General features: G+C 45.0%; 1 protein-coding gene and 1 long non-coding RNA gene across 9 annotated transcripts in view; one reads left to right on the top strand and one right to left on the bottom strand.

The window, feature by feature from the left end:
- Nucleotides 1-1,795: 1,795 nt before the first annotated feature.
- Nucleotides 1,796-18,505, bottom strand: LOC146347319 (uncharacterized). Its single transcript, XR_014790255.1, has 2 exons — nucleotides 17,701-18,505; nucleotides 1,796-2,846 (listed from the first exon to the last, which is right to left on the bottom strand). It is a non-coding gene; the product is annotated as an uncharacterized LOC146347319 (long non-coding RNA).
- The window catches only part of RIPK1 (receptor interacting serine/threonine kinase 1), a 25,355-nt gene continuing 18,797 nt past the window's right edge, over nucleotides 18,134-24,691 (top strand). For all 8 annotated transcript variants that reach the window (XM_084850458.1, XM_084850455.1, XM_084850451.1 and 5 more), the window contains exons 1-2: nucleotides 18,134-18,302; nucleotides 24,339-24,541. In XM_084850458.1, coding sequence (XP_084706584.1) covers nucleotides 24,390-24,541 — 152 coding nt within the window. In that variant the 5' untranslated portion in view covers nucleotides 18,134-18,302; nucleotides 24,339-24,389. The remainder of the gene's footprint in view (nucleotides 18,303-24,338; nucleotides 24,542-24,691) is intronic.

Raw genomic sequence — 24,691 nt, 5'->3', positions numbered from 1 at the left:
GACGTGAGCTAAACCTGATGGGAAATCCAGGCATGCAAGAGAACAATTGTGTGAAGCACAACCAGCTCCTTGATGTTACAGTGGTCTTCCACAATTCCACTATACTATCCCAAGAGACAACTGTGTTATAAGCAGGACCAGAAGAAAAGAAAATCCATATTAAGGGAATGCAGGAAGAAAAAGATGTAGGAAGGCCAATTCAGTGTAAGCAAATCTAAAACGCACACAAAATATGATGTATGATACCTTGTAATGCACATGCAGGTTCATTCGTACATTTCTATATTCACATTTATGATGTGAAACATAAATAAAGGGCTAGTGTGGTTAAAGAATTGGCCTAAGATCATGTAGTATTTCAGCCAGAGACCTCCTGTGTGACTTTAGGCAAATCACTGTCTTTCAGTCTCAGTTCTCTACAATGGGTATAGCAATGCCCTACTTCACAAGGCTGTTGCAATGGAAAATAAGGGCTGTAAAGTGTTGGGCAAACGTTTGATAGAAACTGTAAGCAATACAAAAGTACTAGACTGTGGTGTTTTCTATAATAATTCCCTGTGCCTTTTGAACTCTGCATGTCTGGCAGTCTGCTATGTCTTCTGGACTGATTTGCTGGCATAGGTAGGAAAGATTCTGAAAGCTAACAGGAAAGGAAAGGCAATGGACTAGGTTTGGAGAACCTGGGAGAGAATGGCAGCAGTGTCCCTCTCCCCTAGGATCTGCATAGAGAAATAACACTGCTTTCTTCTACTTAGAACAGGGGCAGGAAACTTGTAGTCCTCCAGATATTGTTGGATGCCAACTCCCATCAGCCCTAGCCAGTATAGCCAGTGGTGAGGGGTGATGGGAGTTGTAGTCCAACACCTGCAAGGCTACGCATTGCCCTCCCCTGGCTTAGAATGATAGAGTTGAAAGAGACCTCCAAGGTATTCTAAGAACATAAGAAGAGCTATGCTGGATCAGACAAAGGGTCCATCTAGTCCAGCATTCTGTTCACACAGTGGCCAACCAGCTCTCGACCAGGAAATCACAAGCAAGGCACAAGTGCAACAGCACCCTCCTGCCCATGTTCCCCAGTAACTGGTGCACTGCCTGTGATACTGGAAGTAGCATCTAGCCACTAGGACTAGTAGCCATTGATAGCCTTCTCCAGGAATTTGTCCAACCCCCTTTTAAAGCCATCCAAGTTGGTGGCCATCACTACATCTTGTGGTAATGAATTTCATAGTTTAACTATGTGCTGTGTGAAGAAGTACTTCCCTTTGTCCTGAATCTGCCACCAATCAACTTCATGGGATAACCTCAGGTTCTAATGTTATGTGAGAGGGAGAAAAAAGTCTCTCTATCCACATTCTCCACACCATGCATAATTTTGTACACCTCTGTCATGTCTCCCCTTGCCCTCCTTTTTTCCAAGCTAAACAATCCCAGCTGTTGTAACCTTCCCTAGCAGGGGAGATGCTCCAGCCCCTTGATCATTTTAGTTGCCCTTTTCTGCACGTTTTCCAGCTCCACAGTATCCTTTTTTAGGTGCCGTGACCAGAACTGTACACAGTATTCCAAGTGTGGTCACGCCATAGATTTGTAGAAAGTCAGTATGACACTGGCAGTTTTATCCTTGATTCCTTTTCTAATTATGCCTAACATGGAGTTTGCCTTCTTTACAGCAGCCAAACACTGGGTTAACATTTTCATCAAGCTGTCCACCACAACCCCAAGATCTCTTTCCTGGTCAGTCACCATTAGCTCAGATCCCATCAGGCTAGACTTGAAGTTGGGATTTTTTGCCCCAACGTCCATCACTTTACACTTGCTTACATTGAATCGCATTTGCCATTTAGATGCCCATGCTCCCAGTTTGGAGAGATCCTTTTGGAGCTCTTCACACAACCCCTTTTTGTTTTAACCACCCTAAATAATTTGGTGTCATCAACAAACATGGCCACTGCTCACTCCTAATTCCAGATCATTTCTGAACAAGTTGAAAAGCATTGGTCCCAATACAGATCCCTGTGAGACCCCACTATTTACTTCTCTCCATTGGGAGAATGTACTGTTTATTCCTACTCTCTGCTTTCTGTTCTTTAACCAGTTACTGATCCATAAGAGAACCTGTCCTCTGATTCCACAGCTGCTAAGTTTGCTCAGTTCTAGTCCAAGTCCTTGCCGATGCACGAAATGCACCGCTACAGCACCCTTGGTAGGTGGTCACCCAGCCTCTCCTTTAAAACTCTCCAGCAAATGAGAGTCCATCACAGTCCAAGGCAGCCCTGTTGCACAGGTGAACAGCTTTTAGCATCAGCAAGCTCTTCACAATGTTTGGTTTATTTAAAGGAGTTTACTCAAGGGAGGCATCAGTGTCTTTATCCTCTTCATCTCAGACTTAATAAGAATCTAACAATAACATAGCAACAAGCTAGATAAAACTGTCTATGTCCATATTTATCCCTGTATGCAGGGAAGGCTTTTGAACACCTGAAGGGAACAGATTTCCTGGTATTGCAGCATGTGAACTTTGGCATGGCATTTCTCTAGGCAGGTGAAGCTTTGTATGAAGCATTCAAGTCTCTTGCAGTTGTGATTCTGGGTTGGTTTTGAACCTTTGTGGAATGTTCTGTGTTGCTGTTATGTAATTTTCACGATGCTTGGACAACATGCTTTTACAGATGGTGTAAAGAGAGCCAGTGTGGTGTAGTGGTTTAGAGCATTGGACTGGGACTCAGGAGATCCAGGTTCTAGTCCCCACTCAGCAGTGAAGGGTGACTTTGGGCTATCCTACCTCACAGTGTTGTTGTGGGGATAAAATGGAGAAGTGGAGGAGGACTGTGTAAGCTGCCTTGGATTCCCTGCAAGAAGAAAAAAGGCTGGATATAAATGTAATAATAAGTACATAAATCAGGAAGAGCAACCAAGACACTGCAGGGCCAGCCCTACTGTGAGGCACATTGAGGCAGCTACCGCAGACAGCTCATCTGGGTATCATGAAAAGTCAGCCAATGGTTACATTTTAATTGACTATTATAGCACTTTTTACCGGCAGGGTGGAAAGAGGCACTTGTGGGATTTTCTGCCTCAGGTGCCAGCTTGGCCAGCTTTGGATTCAGTGCCCCTTGACTGGGGGAGGAGGGCACCATTTGCTGCTCTGCCTCAGGCTTGATTTCAGCCTCGTAGGAAATTAAATGTTAACAGTTAAGGCAATGTAATCTTTGGATTCACCATGAGATGTCACCCTCACCTCTCACATTATAGGGATGTCAGAGAATTTTGCCACGAATCTCGAGGAGGCCGAATGCCAGCACATTCGGCCCCCCGAAATTGGTGGCAAAACGGTCTGCCCCCCCCCCCCGGGACAGGACTTACCTTGGGCGAATCCTCCTGGCGGCGGCGGCGGCTCCGGCGGCGGTTCGGCGGTGATGCGGCAGCAGCTGCGGCGGCCGGTCTTCCAACCGGCTGCCACCGCCGCCATTTGCAGTAAAAAAAAAACAAAAACAAAAAATCGTGATAGGCTACATAAAGATTTACATAGCCTATCACGGCTAGATTTTTAAAAAATACCATGATAGGCTACGTAAATGTTTACGTAGCCTATCACGGCTGAGTGAAGAAAAACAAAACAAAACCCGTGCGTACGCAAATGGTGGTGCCCATGGGCGCCGCCATTTGCGTTCCTTATTTTGGCACGTCTAGTCTACGTAAACATTTACGTAGACTATGGCGAAAATAAAAGGTGTCCCCAACCGGTTGTGTCTGCCTCTAGGGTGCGGTGCTCATCCCTGTTTCTAAGCCGAAGAGCCCGCGCTGTCCGAAGTCGCTTCCGTGGTCATGTGGCCGGCACGGAACGCTGTTACCTTTCCCGCCGAGGCGGTACCTATTTATCTACTTGCAATTCCTTGCTTTCGAACTGCTACGTTGGCAGAAGCTGGGACTGAAGATGGGAGCTCATTCCGTCACGCAGCACTTGGGTCTCGAACTGCTGACCTGCTGACCTTCCGGTCTGCAGTTCAGCGTCTTAACCACTAAGCCACCGCGGGTGGCGAAAATAAGGGGAACGCAAATAGACGCTACGCTATTTGCGTTCCCCTTATTTTCGCCGTAGTCTACGTAAATGTTTACGTAGACTAGACGTGCCAAAATAAGGAACGTAAATGGCGGCGCCCATGGGCGCCGCCATTTGCATACGCACATTTCCCCCCCCCCACTCAGCCGTGATAGGCTACGTAAATATTTACGTAGCCTATCACAGCTGACTGCAGGGACGCAAACGGCGGCGGCGGCTACGGCCGCTGCCATTTGCGGCCTGGCCGGCCAGGATTTGGGGGGGAGGGGCGGAGCGCCTCCCCTCCTGGCCAGAATTTCAGGGGGGAGGGGCGGAGCGCCTCCCCTCCTGGCCAGAATTTCGGGGGGGAGGGATGGAGCGCCTCCCCCCCGGCCAGAATTTCGGGGGGGAGGGACGGAGCGCCTCCCCCCCGGCCAGAATTTCAGGGGGAGGGACAGAGTGCCTCCCCCCCACCGCGAATCAAATTTCGATACAGGTAAGAGACTTTCGTACATCCCTAGAAACAAAATCATGACTGGCCCTGAAGATGGGGAGGAGGAAAGGGAGGAATCCCATTCCTGCAAAACACAGGGCGTTAGTGTAGCCTTCCTTGTCCCCCATCCAGCCGTACTACAGCCAAAGATGAATGTGGAGGCCAATTTGTGTTTTGCTGTCTTTGCAGTCAAATGTATTATATGGCCTCTGGCTATATACAGAGAGCATCTGTACACCAGCCTGAAATCCCACATTTAAAACAGGGCTTTCTGCTTCCATTTTAAATGCAGAATCGTGAACTCCCTTTACATACGCTTCCTCCCCCCCTCCTTTCCTCCTTAGCTGCATATTCAGTATGTTTCATTATACAGCTGCTAGATGGCACTGTGGTCTATCTCCTCTTATTGTGGGTTTTCCTCTTTTCATGGGGGGAAGTCAAGAGGAACTCAAGCACTGTAATTTGATAGCTCATTATCTCTGATCTTAAAAAAAAAAAGGAATAAAGGTCATTTAGTGTGGGAGATGCCCTGGAGGTTGACAATGTCATCTAAAGGGCCTGCAAATGTCCATGAGTAATCAACCTCAATAGCAGCATAAAAGCACCGTGTGGAGAAGACCATATAGACAATTGGCAGCTTGCTTATTAACAGCACAATGGAGATGCCTGTTAATTCCTATCTGAATTGCATCCAGTTCAACCCCAGTCCTCTATGAGCCAATAAAGCCATGAAATTGACTAGACCAAAGGGTAAGCAGATTCTGGTGTCAGATCATGGTTGGACAGCAAAATGAATGGGATTGGATCCACTGGAGTCATGACAAACTTAAGCCCCATTGTTTTCAGTGGATCTACACTAAGTATGACTAAGTCTGGATTCAACCCAATGCAATATTTCTGTCTACACCGGGGTAAGCTGACTGTAGCCCTGCACGTTCTACCCCCAACCCCTCATTCCCCAGAGAGATGCTAGTCTGTTGCCACAGAAACAACAAGAGTCTTGTGGCATCTTAAAGTCTAACGAATCTATTGTGGCATAAGCATTTGTGGACTAGAATCCACGTCATCAGATGCATGGTGTAATCCTCAGTTGGCCAGTATATTACACATGGATGTAAAGGGAAATGTAGATATTGTGAAGGATTCTAGGGTCACTGTTCTTATTTTGCATCCATTTAAGCTCTAATTGAATTGTCACTGTGCTTTTTTGCATTTCATTGCCACTTCAATCCAACATGTACATTTTTTCCCCTTGACATCCAAATGTAGAGGACTTTACATGCTATACATCAGATGAAGTGGACTCTAGTCCACAAAACCTTGTATCATAATTCATTCTTCATAATTTAAGGTGCCATAGACTTGTTGTTGCTGTTGTTGTTGTTAACAAGAGTCACTGTGGCACACTAATCATGTGCCATCTAGCAAGAGTACATGCTCAGGAGGTTGTCTTGACCAGTAAGGCATAACTAAGCCTGTGTTCCATGACCCTGCATAGGCAGTCTTGTTTTATAACATAAGAAGAGCCCTGCTGGATCAGAACAAGTTCCAGCTAGTCCAATGGTGCTTCCAGGTGAGGCTTTTATCATGCCATCACGTTTTATCATTCACAGAATATTGGGATGGATTTTTTTCCAGATGTTGTCTTTCATTCATAGCCCTCCTGTGTTTTCTAACCACCTCTGTCATCTTTTTTCTTACCCCAGGAACTCCATTAAATTTATTTATTTATTTATTTCTATACTGCCCAATAGCTGAAGCTCTCTGGGCGGTTCGCAAAATTAAAACCACAAAGCGCAGCATAAAACAATATGAAATATGAAAGCTTAAAACCACAGTATAATAATACAACCGGAATAAAACCTAGCAGCAATGCAGAAATTTAAAATACAGATTTAAAACACCAGAGCTAAAAGACTAGGAAGCTAAAATACTGGGAGAATAAAAAGGTCTTCACCTGGCACCCAAAGGAGTTCAATGTAGGCACCAGGCGAACCTCTCTAGGGAGCTCATTCCACAGCTGGGGTGCCACAGCAGAAAAGGCCCTCTTCCTGGTGGCCACCTGCCTCACTTCCTTTGGGACGGGCTCATGGAGAAGGGCCCCTGAAAATGATCTTAGGAAGATTAAGGAAGATGCCAAAACTGCACAATCCCTTTTAACAGGTAGTGCTAGGAACCCTCTATCGGGAAGCACCCAAAGTCCAATGTTCTTTGCAAGAATTTCAGCAACCAGAAGGCACTAGACCAGGGGTGGGTAACATGCAGATTTCATGTGGCTCCTGCTACCCTTGTCATGCTGCCGAATTTAGTGGCAATGGGGTCTTTTTTGTAAAATGCCACTCTGTAGCAGCTATGGAGTGCTCAAAGAGTCAAATGTAGCTTGTTATCCACTAAACGTGACCCTTGAAACACTCCATAGCCACTACGGAGAACAAAAAGGGTCAAAGTTGACCCTTTCGGGGGCTTTTTATTGCATGGCACTCCACGGATTAGGCACCCACAGAATGTGGCCTGCGTGGGGTCCTCAGGGGGCAAAAATGGCCCCCGAACCACCTGAAGTTGCCCACCCCATCACTAAACAGTCTGTTGGAAATGGTCAAGTAACTATGGATCACATTAATTAATTAATTAATATCCCACCTTTCTGCCAAAAAATGGCACTTAAGGCAGCTAACAATCAAATTCGAATGAAAAACAAAAAATTAAAACATAACATAATGACAAATAAATTAAAAACACTGCAAACCAACAATTTCAATAAATAAGCAACACCAGCCAATTAAAACAATCCCTCCAGCAAAACCACTTTATATGCCAAAGGCCTGCCTGCATAAAAATATCTTCGCCTGCCAGTGGAAGAACAATGGGGGGGGGCATCCTAGCTTTCTCCCCCATCTCCCACTCCTTATCACTTCCTCTCAAACCTTTTTATATGGAAGGAGGTTTCTCTCTTTGCTTTGGTACTAATCTTTCTGCGACCTCATACCGTCCAAGACACCTGTTTTGTAGTCCAAAACATCCAGATGTTTTTAACTACAGCTCCCATCACCCTCAACCAGGAGAAAAAAAGCCCCTGTGCTGACTTTGGGCTCAAAACAAGTTCCTTTTTCAAAAAGTTGTTTACCTAGACCCAGAAAAACACTGCATTCTTTGCTTCACCTTTTCTTAGAATGCTAACCTGTTTGCATACAGGCTGGTTTACTGTAATTCCCCAACAATTTACTTCGTGGGATGATTTCTAATCATTTTCTCATCATCTGAGAAAACTGATAATGAAAAGGCACAGTACTACTTCTGGCTGTACTTTCTATCTTTACACTTTTAACCACAGGGGAACTTGTACAAATCACACGTGTCCATAACATGGTCTGATCTGCAATCAGGGCTGCTTTATGCCTCATAAAATTCATGCACAAAATAAGAAAAGGTGTTTTTTAAAAAAGGTGCAGAAAATGTTTTTTTTTTTAATGCTGAGTGTACACATGACACCAATGGCTGGGGAGTTGATGTTGTAGCTAGAGTAGGACAAGGGGTGCAGCTCTGAGAGCAAGGGGCTGAGGAAGAAAGTTTTTTATGCTGGGGTGTCGTAGAACCACGGCTCCCAGAGATGCAGCACCAGCATTTTTTTATAAGCAGGGACACTGATGTCATCTGCTACCCTCCTCAGAATACCCAGTTCCAGCTGAGCTTAGCTGCAATTCTCACAGTGGGCTCCTTCACACAGAACTTTTATCCTGCTATTGAGATTGCTCCCTCACAAAAGTTTGCGGGTCCTTTAGATGACACCGTGAAACTCCAGGGTGTCTCCTACACTAAACAACCTTCATTTCATTTTTAAATAGATCAGAGATAATGAGGTATCAAATTAACGTGCTTCTGTTCTGCTCGAGTTCCCTCCATGAAAAAGGAAAAGCCGCAAGAGGAGGAGCTAGACCACAGCGCCATCTAGCAGCTGTATAATTAAACATATGGAAGACTCAGATAAGGGGGAGAAGGAAGCACCTGTAAAGGGAGTCTGTTGTGATACCTCATTTAAAACGGAAGCAGAAAGCCCCATTTTAAATGTGGGATTTTAGGCCGCTGTAGAGATGCTCAGTAGTTGGGGGAAAATGATTTCTTCCAGCAACAATATGTTGTTCCCTATTATAATGCAAATTATTTTGGGGCAGCTTGGTCTTGAACAGGCAAGTAAGACCCAATAGTTTCATGAAAGACCTGCTCCTGGTGCAGATTAAAACTGCTAGAACTGGTTCATTGATAGGAATTAACACAGCAGGCTGAATGTCTGGACTCTCCTTGGTGAGTATGGCTATGGGGATGGTCATAATGAGTGCCTGAACTTCCAGATTGACCACTACACCACAGCTGTTGACTGGTGGTAAAGGGAATTGGCCGTGCCTTGTTGACTGTTCGCCAGGGTTGAAGCACAAAGGTACAGCAATGTCTTTAAAACGATTAAGGTTAATTTATTGCTGGTGATGTATCCCAGCATTCTCCAACCTGGTGCTCTCTGGATGTGGCAGGCGACACCTCCAATCATCCCCAGCCAGAATGGAAGTTGTTGTTCTGACATCTGGACAGCACCTGCTTGGGAGAGGCTGATGTATGCTAAGCCAGAAATTTGTTGTTCAGTCGTTCAGTCGTGTCCGACTCTTCGTGACCCCATGGACCATAGCACGCCAGGCCTTCCTGTCCTGCGCTCTCTCCCGGAGCGTGCTCAAGTCCATATTCATTGCATCGGTGATGCTATCTAGCCATCTCATCCCCTGCCGTCCCCTTCTCCTTTTGCCTTCAGTCTTTCCCAGCATCAGGGTCTTTTCCAGTGACTTTTCTCTTCACATTAGGTGGCCAAAATATTTGAGCCTCAGCTTCAGTATCTGTCCTTCCAATGAGCACTCAGAGTTGATTTCCTTTAGGATTGACTCATTTGACCTCCTTGCAGTCCAGGGGACTCGTAAGAGTCTTCTCCAGCACCACAGTTCGAAAGCATCAATTCTTTGGCGCTCAGCCTTCCTTATAGTCCAGCTCTCACAGCCATATGTTGCTACTGGGAAAACCATAGCTTTGATTGTGCGGACCTTTGTCGGCAAGGTGATGTCTCTGCTTCTTACTGTGCTGTCTAGGTTTGCCATAGCTTTCCTCTCAAGGAACAAGCGTCTTTTAATTTCATGGCTGCAGTCACTGTCTGCGGTGATCTTAGAGCCCAAGAAAATAAAATCTGTCACTGCTTCCATTTCTTCCTCTTCTATATGCCAGGAAGTGATGGGGCCAGATGCCATGATCTTCATTTTTTTTAATGTTGAGTTTCAAACCAGCTTTTGAACTCTCCACATTCACCCTCAACAAGAGGCTCTTTAGATCTTCTTCGCTTTCTGCCATCAGGGTGGTATCGTCTGCATATCGGAGGTTGTTGATAATTCTCCCGGCAATCTTAATTCCGACCTGTGATTCATCCAACCTGGCGTTTCTCATGATGTACTCTGCATATAAATTAAATAAGCAGGGCAACAATATACAGCCTTGTCGTACTCCTTTCCCAATTTTGACCCAATCAGTTGTTCCATGTCCGGTCCTTACTGTTGCTTCTTGACCCTCGTACAGGTTTCTCAGGAGACAGGTAAGGTGGTCTGGTACTCCCATCTCTTAAAGAATTTGCCACAGTTTGTTGTGATCCACACAACCAAAGGCTTTAGCGTAGTCAATGAAGCAGAAATAGATGTTTTTCTGGAATTCTCTTGCTTTCTCCATGATCCAGCGAATGTTGGCAATTTGATCTCTAGTTCCTCTGCCTCTTTGGAACCCAGCTTGTACTTCCGGTAGTTCTCGGTTCACATACTGCTGAAGCCTAGCTTGTAGGATTTTGAGCATAACCTTGCTGGCATGTGAAATGAGCGCAATTGTACGGTAGTTTGAACACTCTTTGGCATTGCCCTTCTTTGGAACTGGAATGTAAACTGACCTTTTCCAGTCTTGTGGCCACTGTTGAGTGTTCCAAATTTGTTGGCATATTGAGTGCAGCACTTCAACAGCATCATCTTTTAAGATTTTAAATAGCTCAGCTGGAATACTGTCATCTCCGCTAGCTTTGTTGTTACTAATGCTTCCTAAGGCCCACTTGACTTCACTCTCTAGGATGTCCGGCTCAAGTTCAGTGACTGCACTATCACGGCTATCAGGGACATTCAGATCTTTCCTGTATAGTTCTTCTGTGTATTCTTTCCACCTCTTCTTAACCTCATCTGCTTCTGTTAGGTCCCTGCCTTCTTTGTCCTTTATCATGCCCGTCTTTGCACAAAACGTTCCCTTGAGATCTCCAATTTTCTTGAAGAGATCTCTAGACTTTCCCATTCTATTGTTTTCCTCGATTTCTTTGCATTGTTCATTTAAGAAGGCCTTCTTGTCTCTCCTTGCTATTCTCTGGAAATCTGCATTCATTTGGGTATATCTTCCCCTTTCTCCCTTGCTTTTCGCTTCCCTTCTTTCCTCAGCTACTTGTAAAGCCTCATCAGACAGCCACTTGGCTTTCTTGCATTTCTTTTTCTTTGGGATGGATTGAGTTGCTGCCTCCTGAACAATGTTACGGACCTCCGTCCAGAGTTCCTCAGGCACTCTGTCTATTAGATCTAATCCCTTAAATCTATTCCTCACCTCCACTGTATATTCATAAGGGATATGATGTAGGTCATACCTGAATGATTCAGTGATTTTCCCTACGTTCTTCAATTTAAGCTGAAATTTTGCAACAAGAAGCTCATGATCTGAACCACAGTCAGCTCCAGGTCTTGTTTTTACTGACTGTATAGAGCTTCTCCATCTTTGGCTGCAAAGGACATAATCAATCTGATTTCGATATTGACCATCTGGTGATGTCCATGTGTAGAGTTGCCTCTTGTGCTGTTGGAAAAGAGTGTTTGCTATGATCAGCGTGTTCTCTTGGCAAAACTCTATTAGCCTTTGTCCTGCTTCATTTTGTACACCAAGGCCATGCTTGCCTGTTATCCTGGTTATTTCTTGACTTCCTACTTTAGCATTCCAATCCCCTATGATGAAGAGGACATCTTTTTTTGGTGTTAGTTCCAGAAAATGTTGTAGGTCTTCATAGAACCGATCGACCTCAGCTTCTTTGGCCTCAGTGGTTGGGGCATAGACTTGAATTACTGTGATGTTGAATGGTTTGCCTTGGATTCATACTGAGATCATTCTATCGTTTTTCAGACTGTACCCCAGTACTGCTTTTCCCACCCTTTTGTTGACTATGGGTGCTACTCCATTTCTTCTAAGGGATTCTTGCCCACAGTAGTAGATATAATGGTCACCTGAATTAAATTTGCCCATGCTTGTCCATTTGAATTCGCTGATTCCCAAGATGTCGATGTTCAACCTTGCCATCTCATGTTTGACCACCTCTAGCTTACCTTGATTCATTGATCTTATGTTCCAGATTCCTAAACGATATTGTTCTTTACAGCATCGGACTTTCTTTTCACCACCAGACACATCCACAGCTGAGTGTCCTTTTGGATTTGGCCCAGCTGCTTCACTCTTTCTGGCGCTACTTGTAAATACCCTCTGCTCCTCGCCAGTAGTGTACTGGACACCTTCCGACCTGAGGGGCTCATCTTTTGGCGTCATCTCTTTTAGCCTTGTGATACGTTCCATGGGGTTTTCTTGGCAAGAATACTGGAATGGGTTGCCATTTCCTTCTCCAGTGGACCACATTTTGTCAGAACTCTCTGCCATGACCTGTCCGTCTTGGGTGGCCCTGCACGGGATAGCTTATGGCTTCACTGAGTTACGCAAGCCCCTTCGCCACAACAAGGCAGTGATCCATGAAGGGGAAGCCAGAAATGCTTTCCCTTAATTTCATTTCTTGAAATAATTTGTGAGGTTTAAGTCTCCTCATCTGTAACGTACTGAAAAACTAACTGAACATATAAGGGCACAAAGACAACAAAAAGAACCTGACACCTTCCATACAATCTGGTATAAATTCATTTACTTTATTAATAAACAATGTTCCCAGAGAAAACCACCAACATGTCATGGACAGATATGGAAGAATACATTTAGATAATTACAATTGAATCTTAAACCCCTGAAGAACTTCTGTGGATAAATATAAGGTTATTAATACCTTGAAACTCCTGTGATCCCTGTTGACTGTAACTGGATTTCCTATGTAATGTTTGTGTTTTGTTAGAATATTGTTATGTGCTCATTGATTACATTGAAAATAGGTGATTAAAACTCAATAATTTTAAAAAAAACATACATACACACTAAAATTTATTTATTTATTAAATTTATATACTGCCCAATAGCTGAACCTCTCCGGGCAGTTCATAAAAATTAACATTAAAGTATATTCTCTGAATACGACCAGTTCTTGCTTCAAATAGACTGATATGAACTCCTAGCAATATCATATATTTATTTAGAACAGGGGTGCAGAACGTCTTTCAGCCTGACAGCCGGATTCCATTTCAAAAAAGCCCTTGGGGGCCGCATACCAGTGGTGGGCAGGGCCAAAGGCAAAACAGGCAGGGCTAAAAAAAAACCCAAATACCAACATATTTTAGCTTAAAGCTCTTAGGAGAGGCATTTCAACCTGTTTAAATGTGGGAAGGAGGAAAGAGAGAAACTGCACAAAAGTTGGGAAACCACCAAACAATTGGTGGTTGGGGGGAAGAGGAGGAGCCATCTGGGGAACCCCGGAGGGCCAGATTGGGACTGATTGGGACCTCTGGAGGGCAGGATTTGCCCGCTGGGCCTGAGGTTCTGTACCCCTGAGCTAGAAAGTGAAACCATTCAATAAATCTAAACCACAAAATCTATCGATCAGGTATCAAATACTTCCACAGCCTTGTGTCATACTGATTCTGTTTGCTGGCTATATGTGCACAACCTCACTCCACACAGCTCCCTGATCATGCTAGACTGCAGGCATGGGAAACAATCGCATCTTCCCAGCTACCTAATTGCACCAGGGAAATGCAATAGCCCTATTATTCTCTCTGTGTGTATGAACAGGTGGATGCAAATGAGAGGGTGTTGGTGTGTACATGGAAGAGAGAGTGTGGGGTGGCCCTTCCCACTACCCCATGGGGCCCCAGAAGGTTAGCCCTTAGGAAATACAGCCCTTGGGCTGAAAAGGGGCCTCCTGCCATGCCATAACAGAACTGCTTCCACAACAGAAAGCATCTGCTTTCCCAAGTTCCCTGATTTTTCATCTGGAAAATCTTTCTGCCCAAACAGCTCCAATTTCTCTTCTCTTTCATCTGTAGGCCTTAGGACTGAACACATCTTAATTTTATTTATTTATTTATTTATTTATTTACTTCTATACCGCCCAATAGCTGAAGCTCTTAAGCCGAGCTTAAGGAAGATCTTGTTCGCTTCCTCCACCGCTACCACACCTCCATTTGCCTCCTTCCAAGATTTCTGAGAAGAGTAGGATTTCTGAGAAGAGTAGGATTTCAACTCCCATAATCCCCTACTGACCAACACAGCTGGAGGGCTGCAGGTTGGGGGAGGCTGTTTTAGAGTATCAAATCAGAAACCAGGAGGAAACCCACTCCCCTAATTTCAGATAGGTAGGCAAGTGCATCAATAGCACTTGCTATTGCTATCAATAACAAAAATGACAATGAGCTTTCCTGGAGGACTCCTGCAGCACCTGAAATACTGACAGGTTTATTGTAGCATAAGTTTTACAGTGCATTCCTATGGATGTCTACTCAGAAATAAGTCCCACCGAGTTCAATGGGGCGAACTCCCAGGTAGGTGTGTATAGGACTGCAGCCTCAGTGGACTCTTAGTTGCTGCAGATCTCTCTCTCTCTCTCTGCTCTAAGGGACTAACAAAGAGCTACCCCTCTGGAATTTCCCACCAAAGAGTCATGTGACACTGAGACCAACAGATTTATTGTGGCATAAGCTTTCATGCCTCTTCATGGATCACTGCCTTGTTGTGGCGAAGGGGCTTGCGTAACTCAGTGAAGCCATAAGCTATGCCGTGCAGGGCCACCCAAGACGGACAGGTCATGGCAAAGAGTTCTGACAAAATGTGGTCCACTGGAGAAGGAAATGGCAACCCACTCCAATATTCTTGCCAAGACACTCAGCTGTGGATGTGTCTGGTGGTGAAAAGAAAATCCGATGCTGTAAAGAACAATACTGTTTAGGAACCTGGAATGTAAGATCAATGAATCAAGGTAAGCTGGAGGTGGTCAAACATGAGATGGCAAGATTGAACATTGACATCTTGGGAATCAGTGAACTAAAATGGACAAGCATGGGTGAATTTAATTCAGGTGACCATCATATCTGCCGTGAACCGCCCAGAGAGCTTCTTCTATTGGGCGGTATAGAAATGAAATAAATAAATAAATAAAATATCTACTACTGTGGGCAAGAATCCCTTAGAAGAAATGGAGTAGCACTCAGAGTCAACAAAAGGGTGGGAAAAGCAGTACTGGGGTACAATCTGAAAAACGATAGAATGATCTCAGTACGAATCCAAGGCGAACCATTCAACATCACAGTAATTCAAGTCTATGCCCCAACCACTGATGCTGAAGAAGCTGAGGTTGATCAGTTCTATGAAGACCTACAACACCTTCTAGAACTAACACCAAAAAAAGATGTCCTCTTCATCATAGGGGACTGGAAAGCTAAAGCAGGAAGTCAAGAAATCACCGGGATAACAGGCAAGCATGGCCTTGGTGTACAAAATGAAGCAGGACAAAGGCTAATAGAGTTTTGCCAAGAGAACACGCTGCTCATAGCAAACACTCTTTTCCAGCAGCACAAGAGGCAACTCTACACATGGACATCACCAGATAGTCAATATTGAAATCAGATTGATTATGTCCTTTGCAGCCAAAGATGGAGAAGCTCCATACAGTCAGTAAAAACAAGACCTGGAGCTGACTGTGGCTCAGATCATGAGCTTCTTGTTGCAAAATTTCGGCTTAAATTGAAGAACGTAGGGAAAACCACTAAACCATTCAAGTATGACCTAAATCATATCTCTTATGAATATACAGTGGAGGTGAGGAATAGATTTCAGGGATTAGACCTGATAGACAGAGTGCCTGAGGAACTCTGGACGGAGGTCCGTAACATTGTTCAGGAGGCAGCAACTCAATCCATCCCAAAGAAAAAGAAATGCAAGAAAGCAAAGTGGCTATCTGATGAGGCTTTACAAGTAGCTGAGGAAAGAAGGGAAGCGAAAAGCAAGGGAGAAAGGGGAAGATATATCCAACTGAATGCAGAGTTCCAGAGAATAGCAAGGAGAGACAAGAAGGCCTTCTTAAATGAACAATGCAAAGAAATCGAGTAAAACAATAGAATGGGAAAGACTAGAGGCTTTCCTTTTTGTGCAAAGACGGGCATGATAAAGGACAAAGAAGGCAGGGACCTAACAGAAGCAGATGAGATTAAGAAGAGGTGGCAAGGATACACAGAAGAACTATACAGGAAAGATCTGAATGTCCCTGATAGCCATGATAGTGCGGTCACTGAACTTGAGCCAGACATCCTAGAGAGTGAAGTCAAGTGGGCCTTAGGAAGCATTAATAACAACAAAGCTAGTGGAGATGACAGTATTCCAGCTGAGCTATTTAAAATCCTAAAAGATGATGCTGTTGAAGTGCTGCACTCAATATGCCAACAAATTTGGAACACTCAACAGTGGCCACAAGACTGGAAAAGGTCAGTTTACATTCCAATTCCAAAGAAGGGCAACGCCAAAGAGTGTTCAAACTACCGTACAATTGCGCTCATTTCACATGCCAGCAAGGTTATGTTCAAAATCCTACAAGCTAGGCTTCAGCAGTTTGTGAACCGAGAACTACCGGAAGTACAAGCTGTGTTTCGAAGAAGCAGAGGAAATAGAGATCAAATCGCCAACTTTCACTGGATCATGGAGAAAGCAAGAGAATTCCAGAAAAACGTCTATTTCTGCTTCATTGACTACGCTAAAGCCTTTGATTGTGTGGATCACAACAAACTGTGGCAAATTCTTAAAGAGATGGGGGTACCAGACCACCTTACCTGTCTCCTGACAAACCTATACGAGGGTCAAGAAGCAACAGTAAGAACCAGACATGGAACAACCAATTGGTTCAAAATTGGGAAAGGAGTACGACAAGGCTGTATATTGTCGCCCTGCTTATTTAACTTATATGCAGAGTACATCATGAGAAACGCCGGATTGGATGAATCACAGGTTGGAATTAAGATTGCCGGGAGAATTATCAACAACCTCAGATACGCAGATGATACCACCCTAATGGCAGAAAGCGAAGAAGATCTAAAGAGCCTCTTGTTGAGGGTGAAAGAGGAGAGTGCAAAAGCTGGTTTGAAACTCAGCATTAAAAAAACGAAGATCATGGCATCTGGCCTCATCACTTCCTGGCATATAGAAGGGGAAGAAATGGAAGCAGTGACAGATTTTATTTTCGTGGGCACCAAGATCACCGCAGATGTGACTGTAGCCATGAAATTAAAAGACGCTTGCTTCTTGGGAGGAAAGCTATGGCAGACCTAGACGGCATAGTAAGAAGCAGAGACATCACCTTGCCGACAAAGGTCCGTCTAATCAAAGCTATGGTTTTCCCAGTAGTAAGGTATGGCTGTGAGAGTTGGACTATAAGGAAGGCTGAGCGCCAAAGAATTGATGCTTTCGAACTGTGGTGCTGGAGAAGACTCTTACGAGTCCCCTGGACTGCAAGGAGGTCAAATCAGTCAATCCTAAAGGAAATCAGCCCTGAGTGCTCATTGGAAGGACAAATACTGAAGCTGAAGCTCAAATATTTTGGCCACCTAATGTGAAGAGAAAACTCTCTGGAAAAGACCCTGATACCGGGAAAGACTGAAGGCAAAAGGAGAAGGGGACGGCAGAGGATGAGATGGCTAGATAGCATCACCGATGCAATGAATATGAACTTGAGCACGCTCCAGGAGAGAGCGGAGGACGAGAAGGCCTGGCATGCTATGGTCCATGGGGTCACGAAGTGTCGGACACGACTGAACGACTGAACAACAACAAAGCTTTCATGGTCCACTGTATCTGTGACATGCTCCCTCGACAGATATATGCACATGGGTATAGGGGGTGGGGGGAATGTAAACACTGAGGCCAAAGGAACATGAAATGCAAGAGGTACCTTCTGTGATGTGTTTATGCAAAGATGAGCTGTAAGGGAAACAAGCAGTGAACTGCCACAAAGACAGCACTTTGGCAATCACAGCGTCTTTTCACGTTTGCTGTTGTGTTTTTGCTTCTTCTTCTTTTAATGTAACAGCTGTCTTAGGGAAATCCCTGGTCTCGATTAAGCCTGCAGTGAATGGGATCAAACGGGCTGATAAGCGTATACGTCATGCCTTTCACTCTCTCTAGTCTCCCTCGGAGCTCTCATCCGGCCTCTCCCCTCGTACCCACGGACTTCGCGCGGACCAGAAACCCTCATCGTTCACCCAACGCCTGCCTCCTTTCGAGCAGACGCGTGCGTGGATCATAGGTTGGGAAGCGCTTGCGTGCTCTTCTGTCACCACTTAACCCCGCCCCGGCACCAAAGGAAAAGGAAAAAAAAACAAATCACACAACTTCAGCGAATAAGGAAGAAAGAAACTTGTGAGCCGGGCGCGCTCCGTGTCTTGGCCCGTTTCGGGAGGAGGAGGAGGAGAAAGGCCAAAGTGGCGAGGGGCGCCTTCCCCGTGGCGCTGGACTTACAAAACGTGCGGGGGTCCCTCTCGGGGAGCAGAGAAGGTAACCGGGGGGGGGGGGTCGCGTCTCTTTCTCATTCGAACCCGATGAGGTCGCGCCCCGAGCGATCGCTTCCTTCTGCCTTTCTAAGAAACGCTGGAGAGGAGACGCGAAGATTTCTCTCGCCGATCGGGGGAGCGGGGAATTGTCCCCTGAGAGACGGGGAGCCCTTCGGAAGCTCCAGAGACTTCGAGTTATCTGCAGCCGACTTCCTTATGTGGGGGGGTGGGGGGAGGCGCTCTCGAAAATGAAACTAGCTTTCGGTGGTATTAAGTTTCGGTCTGGCGGGTTTGGCCGAACCCTTCCTCTTCGTGGTGAAATCTAAGATCTCAACAGCCTGACAGACAGCTTGCTGAATTGGGGCGCGGGGGGGGGGCGCAAGGAGCCCCTCCTTCTGGTCTGGCACCTGGGTGGTCAACGGAGCGCAGCTTTGATCGGTTATTTCTCCACCCATGCGGATGTGGAGATGGAGAGGAGGTCTTCTGTGTGTGTGTGTGTGAGAGCGAGAAAGAGATGGGATCAAGTTAGCATTGTAGATTTAAAAAGAGATCCCCAATGACCCAATTGCTCACCAAAAGGTATAGTTCTTTAGGGCACAATGTTTAGGCAGAAAAAAAGTCCTACAACTGCCAGCCATTCCCCATGCTGGCTGGGGAATGCTGGGAGTTGTAGGAGTTTTTTTCTGTCTAAACAGGCATAGGATTGCACCCTTAAGAACATCACAGAAGAACATAAGAGCTGGATCAGACTGAAGGTCAGTCTATTCCAGGGATGTAGAACATCAGGCCCAATTTGACCCTCCCTGACCCCACTCCCTTGTTTGGTGGTTTCTCAGCTTTTGTGCACTTCTTCTTCCATTATAAAAGGTTGACACACCAGTCATAAGCTCTAATTCTTGGCAGTAGGAGCTTTCAGCTAATACAGGCTGGCATTTATCTGGCATTTTGGCCCTGCCCTGTTTGCCTTCAGTCTCACCCACCACTGGAATGCAGCCCCCAAGAGGTTCTCCGAAACGAAAATTGGCCCTTCAGCTGAAAGCGGTTCAACACCCCTGATCTAATCCAATATCCTATTCCCCATAGTGGTCGATCAGCAGCCTCCAGGAAGTTCACACACAGGACACGGGACCCACCTGCTCATTTTCTCAGCAACTGGTGTTCAGAGGCATAGTGCCTCTGATACTGGAGGTAACAGATAGCCATCATGACTAGTAACCATTAAGAATATATGAAGAACCATCCTGGATCAGACCAAGGGTCCATCTAGTTCAGCATTCTGTTCACACTGTGGCCAACCAGCTGTCCATGGGAAACCCACAAACAGGACATGAGTGCAACAGCACCCTCCCACCCATGTTCCCCAGCAACTGAAGTACATAGGCATACTGCCTCTGATAACTGGAGGTAGCACATAGCCATCAGGACTAGTAGCCATTGATGGCCTTATCCTCCAGGAATTTGTCCAATCCCCTTTTAAAGCCATCCAAATTGGTGGCCATCACTACATTGTGTGGTAGCAAATTCCATAGTTGAACTATGTGCTGTGTGAAGAAGTTCTTCCTTTTATCTGTCCTGAATCTCCCACCAATCAGCTTCATGGAATGGCTCCAGGTTCTAGTATTATGAGAGAGGGAGGAAAATGTCTCCCTATCTGTTTTCTTCAAACCATGCATAATTTTGTACACCTTAACTCATGTGTCCCTTCGCTCACCTTTTCTTTAAGCTAAACAGTCCCAGACATTATAACCTTTCCTCATATAGGAGATACCATTTTATTTGCTCTTTTCTGCACTTTTCCAAGCAATATCCTTTTTTAGGTGCAAGTGACTAGAACATCGATAGCCTTCTTCTCCTCCCTAAATTTGTCTAGTCCATAGTTCCATAGTTTTAACTATGGCTTGTATCAAGAAGTACATCCTTTTGCCAGTCCTGATTGGTCCCCTATAGGGAACATCACCTCACACAGAATTAAGACATGGATAAAAATTGTATCAAGTCCCTTGTACACACAAAAAGGTTATAGAATGAAATGATGAATAAATAATTGTAATGATAGTACTAATTTTACATTTTATAGCTATTTTCCTCATTCAGGCGTCAATCTTGTATACACTGACTTGGGCCTAAGCCCCAATGAATTCAGTGAGATTTACTTATAAGTAGACACATCTAGCCTTGCACTGCACAACACAAACAGGTTTTTCACATAACTTTTCTAACGTCATCATTTTGTTTTTAATATTATTAAAGAGAGCTTCGGCTATTGGGCGGTATAGAAATAAATAAATAAATAAATAAATATTATTATTAGGATTTTTTTACCCAAACAAATTCTATTCTGCCATTTTGCCTATAGCTCACCACCCCACAAAGGGTTTACAAGAGTAGTGAAATACACTACTGAAATAAATTGAAAAGAATACAATCAATACAAACTTTAAACAGCAATACAAAAAAAAAAAACAGGTAAGCAGCACAGAGTAAAATGGGAATTAAGAACAGACCTGTGAAAGTATGAAACCTCTTACGGCCCTACTTTTAGGCTGTGTCTGCATGAAGCTAAAATTCTGCAGCTTTACTGGGGTGTCTGCTTCCGGATTCCTTGCGGGATTACACTCTGCTCCTTTCCATGTGGTGTTTTCCTGTTTTTTTTTCTTTCTGGGCAAGTTATATACGTTTCATTATAAAGCCACTAGATGGCGTTGTGCTATTGCTGCAATAAAGCACCATTTCATCAGTACACCATAAAATTACCACGGTTCATAGCGGGAGGAGGGGAAATGCCAGACTTTTATCGTCATGAAAAAGACCACGATAAAGCATGAAAAGAGCGGGAGGTGCCCTGGAGGATGACAATGTCATGTATAGGACCCGTGAACTTCCTTGAGTGACCAATCATGAGGGCACCATAAATGCCTCATGTAGAAACGGCCTTAGTATTCAGCTGAAATTGGGACTGCCATTATGCCTATTAGGTTGAGTAGATTACTTCAGAAAGGAGTGTGAGTAGTGTGTAGGGCACAGTTCCCCAGTTGGCAATGTCTGAAGATATTATATAACTTTGCTTGCTAAGGATTATAATTTTCTTCCTACTAATTGTCACAGACCAGTGCTGTACATAATTTACAGAGCAATCCTATCCCCTGCTGCAAACTGCCTAATGGGGGGATTACACCCCTTACAGTTGCTCTGTCAGCCTGTTATCTTGATGCTGAAGCGTGTTGTTGCTGTTGCTGTTGCAAGACTGCAAACAAAAGTAGAAATTCAAAACATACTTACAACACTTACACAATATTTATATGCACTGAAGTCCACGTTATGCTTCCAAAAATTAATAAAAGTCATTGCCATTCTAATAGGCCAAAGGTTTTGACTAGGAGGTTTTTGTTGCATTGGCCCCATGAATGCCTTCACCAATATTTGTGTTACCTGGGAGGTGCCACTGACATAGGGAAATGAAAGACTGCACCAGGGGTCTCTGAAATGACCCAGAGACCTCCAGAGGAAGGGCCGTGGCTCAGTGTTAGAGCACATGTTCTGCATGCACAGGTCTCGGGCTCAAGATGTGGCATCTCCAGGCAGGGCTAGGAAAAAACCCTGGGTGCTTCCCGGTGAGGATTTTATCATGCCATTGCCATGCCCCATTCACGGAATTTTGCAGGGGTTCCAGATGACAGTGTCTTTCTCTTGTAACCCTCCCATGTTTTCCCATCACCTTTTCTGTCTTTTTTCTTACTACAGAAAACCCATTAAGACAGAATAGATGCTGCACTGTGCCTTCTGATCATTAGCACTAGGCGCTCTCCATCTGGAAACACTCCCTGCTTGAACCCCCTGACAGCTGCTGCCAATCAGTGTAGACAATACTGAACTAGATGGACCAGCGGTCCGACTCATTATAAGGCAACTTCCTATGTTCTAGAACAACCTCTCGCTTTGTAATGGTAGGGATGCTTGCCAGGTTTTGCATCAATGGAGGGCTGTACCTCCTGCAGGTTCCTCTGCCATCTGAGGTAAGGATGTAAGAAGAGCCCTGCTGGATCAGACCAAAGGCCTATCTCAGGGGTAGGAAACCTGGTGTCCTCTAGATGTTTTGGACTAATTGGTCCAAAGCATCTAGTGTACAAAACATCTAGAATTGGCGTCCTCTAGATGTTTTGGACTAATTGGTCCAAAGCATCTAGTGTACAAAACATCTAGAATTGGCGTCCTCTAGATGTTTTGGACTAATTGGTCCAAAGCATCTAGTGTACAAAACATCTAGAATTGGCGTCCTCTAGATGTTTTGGACTAATTGGTCCAAAGCATCTAGTGTACAAAACATCTAGAATTGGCGTCCTCTAGATGTTTTGGACTAATTGGTCCAAAGCATCTAGTGTACAAAACATCTAGAATTGGCGTCCTCTAGATGTTTTGGACTAATTGGTCCAAAGCATCTAGTGTACAAAACATCTAGAATTGGCGTCCTCTAGATGTTTTGGACTAACTCCCATAATTCCTCACCAGTGGCCATGCTAGCTTGGGCCGATAGGAGTTGTAGCCCGAGACACTTGAAGGGCAGCAGGTTGTCCACCCCAGTTTATCTAATCCAGGATTCTGTTCCCACAGTGGGAATCAGATACTTATGGGACGCCCACAAGCAGGACCTGAGAGCAACAGCACCTTTCTGCTCGTGTTCTCCAGCACTTGGTATTGAAAGATGAAGCAAATGGCAATTGGCAAGAGGGCCTTCTTGGGTGTGGAACCTCACTAATGCAAATCTCTTCCCAGGGAGCTCCATTCATGTCTTTTTGGCACCAGGCAAATAGCTTTTGTTTCCCCAGGCTTTTTAACCTGATGAGATATTTTAATGCTGCTGGTGTTTTGCTTTGTTTTTAATTCTGTTACTTTATTGATTGTTGTTTCATTATGTACTTATTGTTCTGTTTCTATTTTATGTGAGCTGCCCTGGAAATACTTTCCTGAGTGGTATATAAGTTCATTGTAGTAAGATCAGTAAATGATCATGGGGGTGGGGGAGGTGCACAGAATCTGACCCCTGGGCAGCTTGACCAATGGGTACTCTCGTTCCTGGACTGAAGAGGTTGACCAATCACTGCTGCTTTAGATCAGAAGAGATCACAGCCTCTGGAGGGCAGTCCAACCACTTCATTTTCAGAAACGTGTCTAGTTCAAGGCTCTGTCCAGTCACAGATGCCCTAAAAAGTGTTGTTGTTGTTGTTCAGTCGTTAAGTCATGTCCGACTCTTCGTGACCCCATGGACCATAGCACGCCAGGCCTTCCTGTCCTCCGCTCTCTCCCGGAGTGTGCTCAAGTTCATATTCATTGCATCGGTGCCTAAAAACTGTATCAAGCATTAAAAAGGATTGTAAATGCACCTTAGAGCAACACCTTCAAGCAAATCCTAGGTCATCTCTAGCATGAGACAGACCAAATCATTCAAACTCTGCAAGGGAGGCTAAAAGACAATGGGGCTGCTCACACGACACGCTAACTCACACTCAGTGGTTGAGTGTGGATTGTTGTTGAACCATGAATTAGCATGTTGCCTGAATCCAGGACATTTTCTGTAGGGTGGCTTGTTAAATTAACCGTGTTTTGTGGCTTGTTAACTACCATGAAGAACCCAACAACAAACCATGGGTTCTCAAGGTGGCTTGTTAGCCACACTGCATGGTTAACAAGCCACCCTGCAGAAAATGTCCTGGGTTCAGATTACATGCTAACCCACACTTCCAACAAACAACCCACACTCAACCACTGAGAGTGTGGGTTAGCGTGTTGTGCAAACCCAGTCATTCTTAGGTTGCAATCCTATGCACACCTACGTAGCTGGGAATAAGCCTCATTGGCAACACTGGGATGTACTTCTGAGCAAGTATGTATAGGATTGCACTGCTAGTATCACCTGTGAACCATCCTCAGAACCTTCACAAGGCTACATGCTGTTGGATAGCTTTCTGTGCAGCTTTGGCCACGACTTACCCTGGCAGTAGAAAAAAGAGATCATAACATTTTGTCCTCTGCGTTGACATTACAGGCCCTGGGTTTTCTCTTTATGAATTGACAAGCTGCACTGTGAACTGCAAACATGTCCCTGGTGGACATCCAGATGAACTCAGAGGACCTTTTGCAAAAAGAGCAACTGGATGCCGGCGGATTTGGAATGGTTTCGTTATGTTACCACAAGATGCACGGGCTGGTGGTGTTAAAAACGGTGTACACAGGACCCCAACGCACAGAGTAAGTTGGAGAAAGGGTGGCCCATTGCAGACAGGAGAGGGAAGGCCAGAGCTGCCTGCCGTAAAGCGCCTGGCAATTTCTGGCTGTACTGGCTCTTCTTCTGCATGGATTGGCTCTTCCCCTAATTTCTGCAGGATTTAGCTTGCCCAG

The sequence above is a fragment of the Heloderma suspectum genome, chromosome 4 (genome assembly GCF_057233095.1).
Source record: "Heloderma suspectum isolate Gila_16-S chromosome 4, 16-S_ref, whole genome shotgun sequence".
Classification (NCBI taxonomy): Eukaryota; Metazoa; Chordata; class Lepidosauria; order Squamata; family Helodermatidae; genus Heloderma; species Heloderma suspectum.
This window is presented reverse-complemented; position numbering and strand designations above follow the sequence as displayed.